This window comes from Mus caroli, chromosome 9 (genome assembly GCF_900094665.2).
Source record: "Mus caroli chromosome 9, CAROLI_EIJ_v1.1, whole genome shotgun sequence".
Taxonomy (NCBI): Eukaryota; Metazoa; Chordata; class Mammalia; order Rodentia; family Muridae; genus Mus; species Mus caroli.
This window is the reverse complement of record NC_034578.1, coordinates 17,553,253-17,563,205: the sequence shown is the minus strand read 5'-3', so window position 1 is coordinate 17,563,205 and position 9,953 is coordinate 17,553,253. Positions and strand designations below refer to the sequence as shown.

The 9,953-nt window shown below is 50.5% G+C and overlaps 2 protein-coding genes and 2 long non-coding RNA genes across 7 annotated transcripts in view; 1 reads left to right on the top strand and 3 right to left on the bottom strand.

Annotated features, from left to right (window-relative positions):
- Nucleotides 1–2,202, bottom strand: part of LOC115031914 — a 13,038-nt gene extending 10,836 nt beyond the window's left edge. Inside the window, exon 1 of the long non-coding RNA XR_003837549.1 lies at nucleotides 2,191–2,202. This is a non-coding gene — a long non-coding RNA (uncharacterized LOC115031914). The remainder of the gene's footprint in view (nucleotides 1–2,190) is intronic.
- The window catches only part of Carm1 (coactivator associated arginine methyltransferase 1), a 43,701-nt gene extending 37,663 nt beyond the window's left edge, over nucleotides 1–6,038 (bottom strand). For 2 of the 3 annotated variants that reach the window (XM_021172996.1, XM_021172995.1), the window contains exon 1: nucleotides 5,720–6,038. In XM_021172996.1, the coding sequence (XP_021028655.1) occupies nucleotides 5,720–5,942 (223 nt within the window). In that variant the 5' untranslated portion in view covers nucleotides 5,943–6,038. The remainder of the gene's footprint in view (nucleotides 1–5,719) is intronic. The other variant, XM_021172994.2, reaches the window with a different exon arrangement.
- A 300-nt stretch (nucleotides 6,039–6,338) lies between these two features.
- Nucleotides 6,339–9,953, top strand: part of LOC110301889 — an 11,206-nt gene continuing 7,591 nt past the window's right edge. Inside the window, exon 1 of the long non-coding RNA XR_002378747.2 lies at nucleotides 6,339–6,968. This is a non-coding gene — a long non-coding RNA (uncharacterized LOC110301889). The remainder of the gene's footprint in view (nucleotides 6,969–9,953) is intronic.
- C9H19orf38 (chromosome 9 C19orf38 homolog) overlaps nucleotides 7,532–9,953 on the bottom strand; it is an 18,313-nt gene continuing 15,891 nt past the window's right edge. For both annotated transcript variants that reach the window (XM_021172591.2, XM_021172592.2), the window contains one exon: nucleotides 7,532–8,178. In XM_021172591.2, the coding sequence (XP_021028250.1) occupies nucleotides 8,062–8,178 (117 nt within the window). In that variant the 3' untranslated portion in view covers nucleotides 7,532–8,061. The remainder of the gene's footprint in view (nucleotides 8,179–9,953) is intronic.

Genomic DNA, 9,953 nt, shown 5'->3' with positions numbered 1-9,953 from the left:
GGAGAGATGGCTCAGTGGTTAAGAGCACTGACTGCTCTTCCAGAGGTCCTGAGTTCAATTCCCAGCAACCACATGGTGGCTCACAACCATCTGTAATAAGATCTGATGCCCTCTTCTGGTGTGTCTGAGACTCATATACATAAAATAAATAAATCTTTTTAAAGAAGATTTAAAAGGTAGTAGTAACAAAATGACTTTATGGTTGGGGTCACTATAGTGTGAGGAACTGGATTGAAATGCTGCAGCATTATATTGATTGAAATCACTGGCCAGACATGGTGGCACATACCTTTAATCTCAGCATTTGGGAGGCAGAGGCAGGCAGATTTCTGAGTTCCAGGCCAGCCTGGTCTACAAAGTGAGTTCCAGGACAGCCAGGGCTATACAGAGAAACCCTGTCTCAAAACCCCCCCAAAAAAAAAAAGAGAGAAACCACTGGCTGAAGGGCTTTGGGTCTGAGCATGGCTCAGGTAGAGGTGAAGACAAGGGGCAGAGCACAGGATCCTGGAGGCCACAGCTATTGGCAGAGATTGCAAACTCAGCTGCCTGAAGGGAAGGGCTGGGCCTAATGAGGAAATATTATGCACACATAGGAAAGAACATCTGAGTTCAAAAAGCTACTCTATGGCAAATCAAAGCAGTTTGGCGAGGTCGGGGCTGTTGTGAGGAGAAGAAAGGCATCACACCTCAGTGGATACAAACCTGTAGACCGGGCTGACACCTACAACAGCTGTCTAGAAGCACAAAGTCCAATTTTGATGTGAAATCTCAGAAAAAAGTGGAACTCAGAGCTTCAGGCCTGTTAGGCAAGCAAGGAGCCGTACGCCAGCCCTGGGCTGCTCATTCTTTTACCTCAGCTTACGACCTTTTGCTGTTAGAGAACCACAAATAAATACCACTGGTTGTTTGGAGGTTTTGTTTGTTTTTTGTATGTTTTTTTGGTTTTTTTGAGACAGGGTTTCTTTGCATAGCCCTGGCTACCCTGGAACTCACTCTGTAGACCAGGCTTGTCTCAAACTTAAGATTCTCTTGTCTCTTCCTCCTAAGTGCTGAAATTAAAGGCATATACCATGACTGGCCAATAATACAGGTTTTATAGAACAAGATGGTCTTTGCTGACTACTTTTTGTAGACTAGTGATTTTTTTTTTCCAATCCCTACAAACTATAAAAACTTCTAGCCCTGACTGTATAAAAATAGGCCACAGGCTCCATTTTGCCAACACTTTCCAAGTACTTGAGTTGGGCAATAGGAGCTCATGCAGAGCCTGATATAAAGTAAATCCAAAATAAATGACAACAGACATAAGGCAGGTGACAGAAGATAACCTTTCTGGTATTACTAACTTTGCAACTTCATCCTATCTTGACAATAAAGCAGACTAATTAATGCCTGGGCTCATAACAAATGCTCAGGAAATGCAGAGGGAATCACAATGGCCCCTGGTCCTGTGACTCTGCAGTCTAGCTGTATCACAAGTCTGACTTTGAACTCACTATGCAGCCTCAGCAGGCCTCAGTCTCCCTAATGCTGGGATCACAGGTGTACAGCAGCATACCTTGTTAATACAGGGATGATGCAAGACTGTTTTAGGCATGTCAGGCAAACACTATACCAACTGAGTGACAGCCCAACATAGAGGTTTCTCCAGCCTTTCCACCCTGCATGTCCTTCGCCAAAATGACAGTAGCCCTTTCTCATCAGACAGGGTCTGTGCAAGGCATCTCTTCCTAAAGGGTTGGGAGCATGCGGGACATCATCCAAATTCATTCTTGCTGATCAAAACAGAAAAATGTCTTGGGCATCTCTAAATGGGATGGTGCCAGGCTGAGCAACTGCAAGTTAGCTCTGCTCTCCTCCTAGCCAGCCCAGCCTGGGCTTTTCTGAGAAGCAGCCTCCTTTCAGGAGTGGTAGCCTCTATTCCTGTAGAGGCTATGCCAGTACTTATTCAAGGCCAGGGAAAACCCATGCCAGGAAGAGTGGCCTGGTTTCGGTAGCTGCCTGCCATGTGGCCACTCTCATGGATAACAAACAGCCAGTGACTTCCAATGGCTAGAGCTGGAAAGGGTAAATGCTCTGCGGAGGGACCAGAATGGGCTTCTGCAGCTGCTTACCACATCTCCCAAGGAAAGGCACAGCTGCAGAGAAATGGATGCCCAGGAGTCTCTCTCCCATCATGGGGTACAGAACCTAAGGAGGCGTCCTAGAGAGCCAGCTCCTCCTTCTGATGCTACCCTGATGAACACTGGGGCTAAGCTCAGTGGGCACAAAGTCTGCCACCACACACAAGGCACGGCATAAACCAGCATGGTGCTGCATGTCTCTAATCTCAGGCCTGGAGAGATGGCGCAGGAAGACTAGAAATTCAAGGTCATCAGCTATACTGCAAATTTGATGCCACTTTGAGCAACATAAAACATTGTTTCAAAATATCAGTAACAATAGTAATACAAAATAAAAATAACATCTGTAGAAGAGTTCTGTTCAGTGTGGATATGGTTTAAATACAATGTATTCATATGTGAAATTACCAAAGAATATGTCATTTTAAAAATGCACTGTTGACAAACACTTGCTACAAATCCCCTGCTCCAGACTCTCTTCTCTTCCTCAGGTACTTCAGCCAACCAGAGGAATCCCAGGCTATTGGCAGAAAAGTGTTGCTGCAGGTAAGGAAATAGGCACAGACTTGTCATAAGGCTGGCTAGACTATATAGCTGACTAACTACCACCTGTCAAGATCCCTGAGTTCAGGCTGGGCCCTTATCGTACCCACAGAGATTGATAAACAGCAGAGGCACTAGATTCCTCCTGGTATTCTGACAAACTCTCCTTACAGCCCATGAACAAATTCAGATCCTGGGGTCTGGAAATATAGGTGGCTGAAACAGTTGGTGTCTTTTGGACAAGGCACTAGGGCCCAAGAAGACTCTACATGAGACCATCTTAAAACAAAACAAAAATAGGACACAAGTACACAGAGACAAATGAGAAGCCACAGAAATGAGAGGTATCTGGAGTTTGGCTACAGATGGCCAAGTAGTGGTATCTAGAGCCCCTGGAACCTGCAAGAGAGGAAGCGTCTTCCCTCCACACCCAGAGGGAAAGTGGCCTTGGAGACACCTTGATTCAGAGTTGTGGCCAGGAAATGAGAGACTATATCCCAACAGCTCTAAGCCACCAAACTTGTGGTCAATTGCTACAGAGACCCTTAGAAATCAACACACCCAGTTTAGTCTGCCTTCAGAACCCAGGTTTAATCACACCCCAAAGTCAGGCATGGTGGTAAAAGTCTGTTATCCCAGCAGGAGGGAAGTAGAAGTGGCATGATGTTTAAGGCCACTTTAGGCTACACAGCAAGTAAAGGCCAGCTTGGAAAACCTAAGATTGTCTCAAAAATGGTTCAGTGGGTAAGAGTACTTACCATCGTAAGGTCTATATGAGTTGACCCATAAGGTGCAAAGAGAAAAGAATCCTGCAGACTGTCCTCCACTATCCACATGCTTGCTGTGGCACAGGACGAGACACCCCTTACACTCACACACACAAATAAATAAATGTAATTAAAATGGGGGGAAATCTTCACCCCAATGTCACTTTAGCCTAGAACACTGGTTCTCAACCTATGGGTAGAGACCCCTTTGAGGGTCACATGTCAGAAATCCTGCATGTCAGATATTTTACATTACAATTCATAACAGTAGTAAAATTGCAATTATTAAGTAGCAACTTAATTTTATGGCTGGGGGTCACTACAACATAAGGAACTATGTTATAGGGTCACAGCATCAAGAAGACTGAGAACCACTAGCCTAGAAGTGAAAATCCTTTCTGGCCCCCAAAAATGTATTCGGGAACTGAGGATTTGAGAAACGTGGGTTTCATTTATATGAGGTCCATTTGCAGAGGCATGTGTGTATATGTAATTCTATATAACCCTCAACATTGTCATTATTTGGGGGAAGGAAAGCGTCAGAGACTCTCAAGTAACAAAGTCTGGCTTGAACATCTGTCTTTTGTCCACCTCACTTGTGCTCTCTTTTCTAAGGACAAGATCTCACTTTGTAGCCAAGCAGCTCTTAAACCGAGATCCTCCTACAGCCAGGCATGGTGGCATATACCTTTTATCCCAGCATTTGAGAGGCAAAGGAAGGAAGAGCTGTCTGAGGCCAGCCTGGTCTAAATAACTAGCTCCAGGACAGCCAGGACTATACAGAAAGGCCCTGTCACAACAAGAACACAAACTGTAAAGTCTCCTCTGTAATAACATTAGCTTCTAATAGAGGAAGCTGGGTGTTAGAGACTGTGTGGGAAATAACAATTCTGTAAATAAGGTCTATAAAAACGGTGTTTGTATCAACTTCAGTTAAACAACCCAAGTTACCTGAACTTTGTCTTGGTGATTCAGACAGGATTTGCCCATGTCACCCATGCTGTACTCAAACTTTGAATCCTCCTGCTTCAGCCTATAAAGTATTGGGACCACAGGCTTGTCCATCACACCCAGGCCCCCAGAACACTTTCCAGGTAAGCCCTGGTACCCTGGCTAGCCAAACACCACTGGCTTGCTTAGGGGTCTGTAGTCCTAAAGAGCTTCGTTCTTTAGCCTGTGAAATTCCCCTTTCTCTCATGTGATCAAGGAGACCCCTGCTCTGCCCAAGCCCCCAAAGGTGCCCCACACTTGGGAACCAGACACTTCTTTCTCCTGTGTGTTTCAAAGTCAAGGCAAAGAGAGGAGAACCAGTCTGAACAGACTGCTACACACATTTCCCTTTCCAACAACACCCCATTACCAAGGAGTAGAAAAAAATTCCCACAGATTAAAATCGATTCCGTCTTCCTTGGTGGCCCCTTATGAGCATCAGTGAACGAAATCCTGGGAGACAAAGACCAGTGAAACACAAGAGCAAATCCGTCTGAGGAATCCGTCAGAAGAAAGAGTAGCAAGAGCAAGGAAGAATGAAAGGTGAAACTACAAAGCTGGAGGGGGTGCACTTCGAAAACACACTAGTGATCCCCCCTTGTTTTCCCATGTCAGTTTTTGAAGCAGCTTCTGATAATGTCACCAGCTTCTCACGTTCTTAAAAAAGACAAGAGGCGCGTGGCGAGGGAGGTGGCTTGTTACCTCTTGACTTCTAAAGCCGGCCATCAGCAAGCCGGCCTTCCTCTCTTCCACGTTTCCATGGGGGATGGGCTTGGGAATCTCTATCAGGAAGGGCTCTGTCCTGAGTCCCAAAGTTTACCCACCCTGGTGGGTGTGTGGGTGGGGGGGTCCCGAATCCCAAGTCCTCCACAAGGGCGGCACCCAGTCTTCCCGGTGTTACACACTGAAAGCCACTTTTCAAATGTCCGTGTGTGAGGAGGATGTCCCCTGAGATGAGATCCACAAACCACACCCGCTCAAGAGCCCTCCCAATCACTCCCTCTCTCCAGTCCCCTCTACAATCCCCCCAGAATCCTCGGGGCCCCACTTCCTGCCACGCGCCCCCCTACCCCACCCGCTGCAAATCTCAGGCCCGCGACTCTTGTTTCCCGCGCCCCTCTTCGGGCTCCAAGGTCCCCACGCACACCCTCTCTGCCATCTCGCCCGCGGGCAGCAGGAGCCGCGTGTACAAGCTCGGCCCGAGTGCCCCCCCACCCCCCGCCGCCTGCCCCCTCCCCGGGCGCCCGCGCCGCCGGCCTCGTGCGCCGCCGTCCCCAGGGTGTCCCCAGCACTCACGGCTGTAGAGGGCGATGCCCGCCGCGTCTGGTCCGGCGCGCACCTCAAGGCGCAGCGCCTGCTGCTCCGCGTGCCGCTGGATCTCGCCGTTCGCGTCGCCGATAGTGAGGAGGCGGGCGCCGGGGAACACCGACACTGTCGCGCAGGGCCCCGCGCCGCCCGGGCCCGCCACCCCAGCGCTCCCCGCACCCGGCCCCACCGCCGTCGCTGCCGCCGCTGCCATCTTAGGTCCGGCTCCAGGCCCCGCTGCCACCACGGCCACCGCCACCGCCGCACCCGGGCCCAGGCCGCCGCCGCCGCTGCCGCCGCCGCGCAGGCCGAGGCCGAGGCCGAGGCTGGCAGCGCGCCGCCTGCCGGCCACGCGACGCCTCGCCGCCGCCGGCCGGCTCGGTGGCGCAGCGCCCCCTCCTGGCGCCTGAGGGAGCCGGGCGAGCGCAAGCACGACGGGGGTGGGGCCGGCCCCACCCCGCGGGAACGGTCGCTGCTTTGTGAGGTGGCTGAGCCACCCCGGCAGGCCGGGTGAAGGCGCCTACGTTGGGAGGCGGTGCCCCGCAGTATGACACGCCCCCAGGGATGCTAAGCCCCGCCCCGAGGCCGCGTTGTGCGAACGGAGGCGCTTTGTGCCACGGCGCACAGCTCTGGAGAGATGGGCAGGGCGTGCGTCAGGAGGCGGTGCTTAGCCTTCCCGGCACGCCTCCGGAATGATCAGGCGGCCCCACCCCCCGCTCGGGGCGGGAGACCGGTGATCCACAGCCCTTTGTACCACAGGGCGTTTCAGGAGGCAATGCTTGGCCGCTCGGACACGCCTCTGGGGCCAGACCCACCCACAGGCCGGCAGCGAGCGAACCACCATGCTTTGTGCCACTGTGAGCATAGCTCAAGAAAGGCGTGAGTCGGGGAACTAAGTAGAAACGCCTCCTCCAGGGCTGAGCTCCGCCCCTAGGCTGGCGTGCTGCGTACTCCCCCAATACTCTTGGGGGTGAGGCGTTCGTCTACTTTATACACCCGGAGGAGGGCTGGCTCCGCCCCCAGAAGGGACGGTTACTAGCAGAATGCAGACGGTGCTCTGCATCTTTTTGTCAAGGGACGGTGTTCTGATCCACGAACCCTCCCTCGGAGAGGTCGGCCCCCTCCGGGCCAGGGTCCTGCAAACAACCTCTCCTGAGCTTGAGGAAAGGCAAGAACCGTTTCCAAACCCAGGTGATTCGGCCACGCCCCCAAGTTAAGGTTCCGCCCTGTACGTTCCCAGGTAAGCTCCGCCTTGCTCCCGTCCCACTGGTAAGAAAAGGCCCTGTGATAGGTCTGGACTGGTTGGCAGGCTCGCACCCAGCATGGGGCCCCTTCCCATGCTGCTCTGGGATAAAGGCTTTTCAAGCCGCCCTCCAGAGCTTGGCCTTCGCACTGAACTTAAAGGAAATTCTTTAGCTTCTCCACTAGGACCTCTCCTTTTCTCTAGTTAACTCTCAGGTCCCCCAGTGAACTCAGTGGCCAGCCACTGTGTTCACTTTTGCTGGGCCTCTGAGAACTCTAATACGTACCCTCTCCTGGGCCTCCGCAAGACTCACAAAAGACTCAACCCTTTCCCAAGTCATCCCTCCCATCTAATGGTGCAAGCACACAATCTAAGGCAGCTGGGCCCACAAAGTGAAGAGTAAAAACGTACTCTGCTGGGCAGTGGTGGCATACGCCTTTAATCCCGATGCTCAGGAGGCAGAGGCTGGCAGTCCTTGAGTTCCAGGCCAGCCTGGTCTAGAGTGAGTTCTAGGACAGCCAGGGCTACACTGAAAAACCCTGTCTCAAAACAGAAAACATCCCAAAGTTAGGTGTTATGGCAGTAACTTTAATTCTAGCACTCTGGAGGCAGGTGGATCTCTGAGTTTTAGGCTGGCTTGCTCCACACAGTGAGTTCCAGAACACAGACCCTATCTAGAAACAACAACAGCAACAAAAAATATACACATCTCTCCTGAAAATAAAACACCCAGTCTGGAAGTAAGTTGCAGTTGGGGAAGCACAGGAAAGGAGTTAGAGAATGTAGACCTCTTGTGCCTGACTTGGTGTCCTGATTCAATAGTGACACTTCTCTGGTGATCTGGGAATCTGTGAAGAGGTTCTGGCTCTCTGTCTAGCCTCTAGGCTGATACCCCAACTCATTTTCTTGTCTTCTGTGAGGAAGGTTACAAGGTCCCCTTCCTTTGGCCAGTCCTTCCCTAAGAAAGCTATGGCTTGATTCCCACCCCCACCCTACCTCCACTGCCAAGTCTCTGGACAGATGTGCAGCCTCTGCAGCCTCTGGCAGTGGGAGGGAAAGAACTGGATAAAGGGGTCCTCATTCTTCAGCCTCACTGGCAGGCCCGGAAAGTGCTGAACTCAGGGGGCTCCGGAGAGGATGATGCAGAGGTGGGCCTCTTTCGAGGCCCTGAGTCTAGGGTTGCCACTGAGTCTTCCTGAGTCATTTTCTTTGCCCATGGAAGAGAAGAAAAGAAATTTAAAAAACAAAAACAAAACAAAACAAAAAACCCTAAGTGGTTTTTGGTGTAAGGACCTGGGAGTTCCTCCTGTTGGAAGCTGTTGGTACCTTCCTACCTCTTCCTACCACCTCGCCAGATTCCAGACTCCAACCTTCAGTGGCTCTGCAGAAGAGGGGGGCCAGGGCCCAAATCCCACTTCCCTAACTTCCTAGCAGTCTGACCTCACTTTGAGGGACGACACATACGGGCCTCAAGTTTCAAATGCTAGTATCCATCTCCTCGGGGCAGTGTGAGGCTTGAGAAAAAGAGGCGCCACCCATCCGAGTTCCCCTAAAATCTTACCAAACCTGAAGCCAGTTGGTGAGGTAGGCTGAGGGGTCCTCAGAGCTTTGATCCTCCCTAACCAGTGACCCCTGTAAGATCCCTGACTAGCCAGAGTATTTCTGTAAAGAGTATTCAGGGTGGCACGCCTTTACTCCTAGCCCTCAGCAGGCAGAGGCATGCAGGTCTCTGTGAAGTGGAAGCCAGCTTGATTTACATAGTGAGTTCCAGGCCAGCCAGGGCTACACAGTGAGACCCTGTCTTAAAAAAGAAAGGAAAGCAGGTAATGGTGGTGGATGCCTTTAATCCCAGCACTTGAGAGGCAGAGGCAGTCAGATCTCTGAGTTCAAGGCCAGCCTCTACAAAGTTCTAAGACAGCCATAGCTATACAGACAACCGTGTCTCAAACAAACAAACAAACAAACAAACAAAAAACAAGAAGGAGAGAAAGAAAGAAAGAAAGAAAAGAAAGGAAGGAAGAAAGAAAGGGAAAGGAAAGGAAAAAGGAAAGGAAAGGAAAGGAAAGGAAAAAGGAAAGGAGGAAAGGAAAAAGGAAAGGAAAGGAAAGGAAAGGAAAGGAAAGGAAAGGAAAGGAAAGGAAAAAGGAAAGGGAAAAAGGAAAGGAAAGGAAAGGAAAGGAAAAAGGAAAGGGAAAAAGGAAAGGAAAGGAAAAAGGAAAGGAAAGGAAAGGAAAGGAAAGGAAAGGAAAGGAAAGGAAAGGAAAGGAAAAAGGAAAGGAAAGGAAAGGAAAAAGGAAAGGAAAGGGAAAAAGGAAAGGAAAGGAAAGGAAGCAGGCAGGCCTGGTGCTGTAACCACACCTTTAATCCCAGCACTTGGAACATGGAGGTAGAAAGATCTCTGTGAGTTTCAGGCCAGCCTGATCTACATATTAAGTTCCAGAGCAGCCAGGATTACATAGATGGATCTTGTCTCAAAACAAAACAAGCAAACAAACTAAACAAATAATGAAAGTGTCTGGAGAGAAGGCTCCACAGTTAAGAGCACTGGCTGCTCTTGCAGAGGACAGGGTTTTCATTCCCGGCACCCACGTGGCAGAGCACCCCTGTCAGGACAGAGCACCCCAGTTCCGGGGCTTCTGACACACTCACACAGACACACTTGCAGTCAAAATACCAATGAACATGAAAAATAAGAACCCAATAAAATAATGAAGGGAATCTCCACACCATAGAGCTTGCCAAATTGTTAGCTGTCAGGCTCTGAGAGATGGGGTGGTAAATGGGCAGCTGCTTGGAAGTCATTCTCTACCAACATCAAAGCTTTTTTTTTTTTATTAGATATTTTCTTTATTTCCATTTCAAATGCTATCCCGAAAGTTCCCTATACCCTCACCCCGCCCTCCTCCCCTACCCACCCACTCCCACTTCTTGGCCCTGGCGTTCCCCTGCACTGGGGCATATAAAGTTTGCAATACCAAGGGG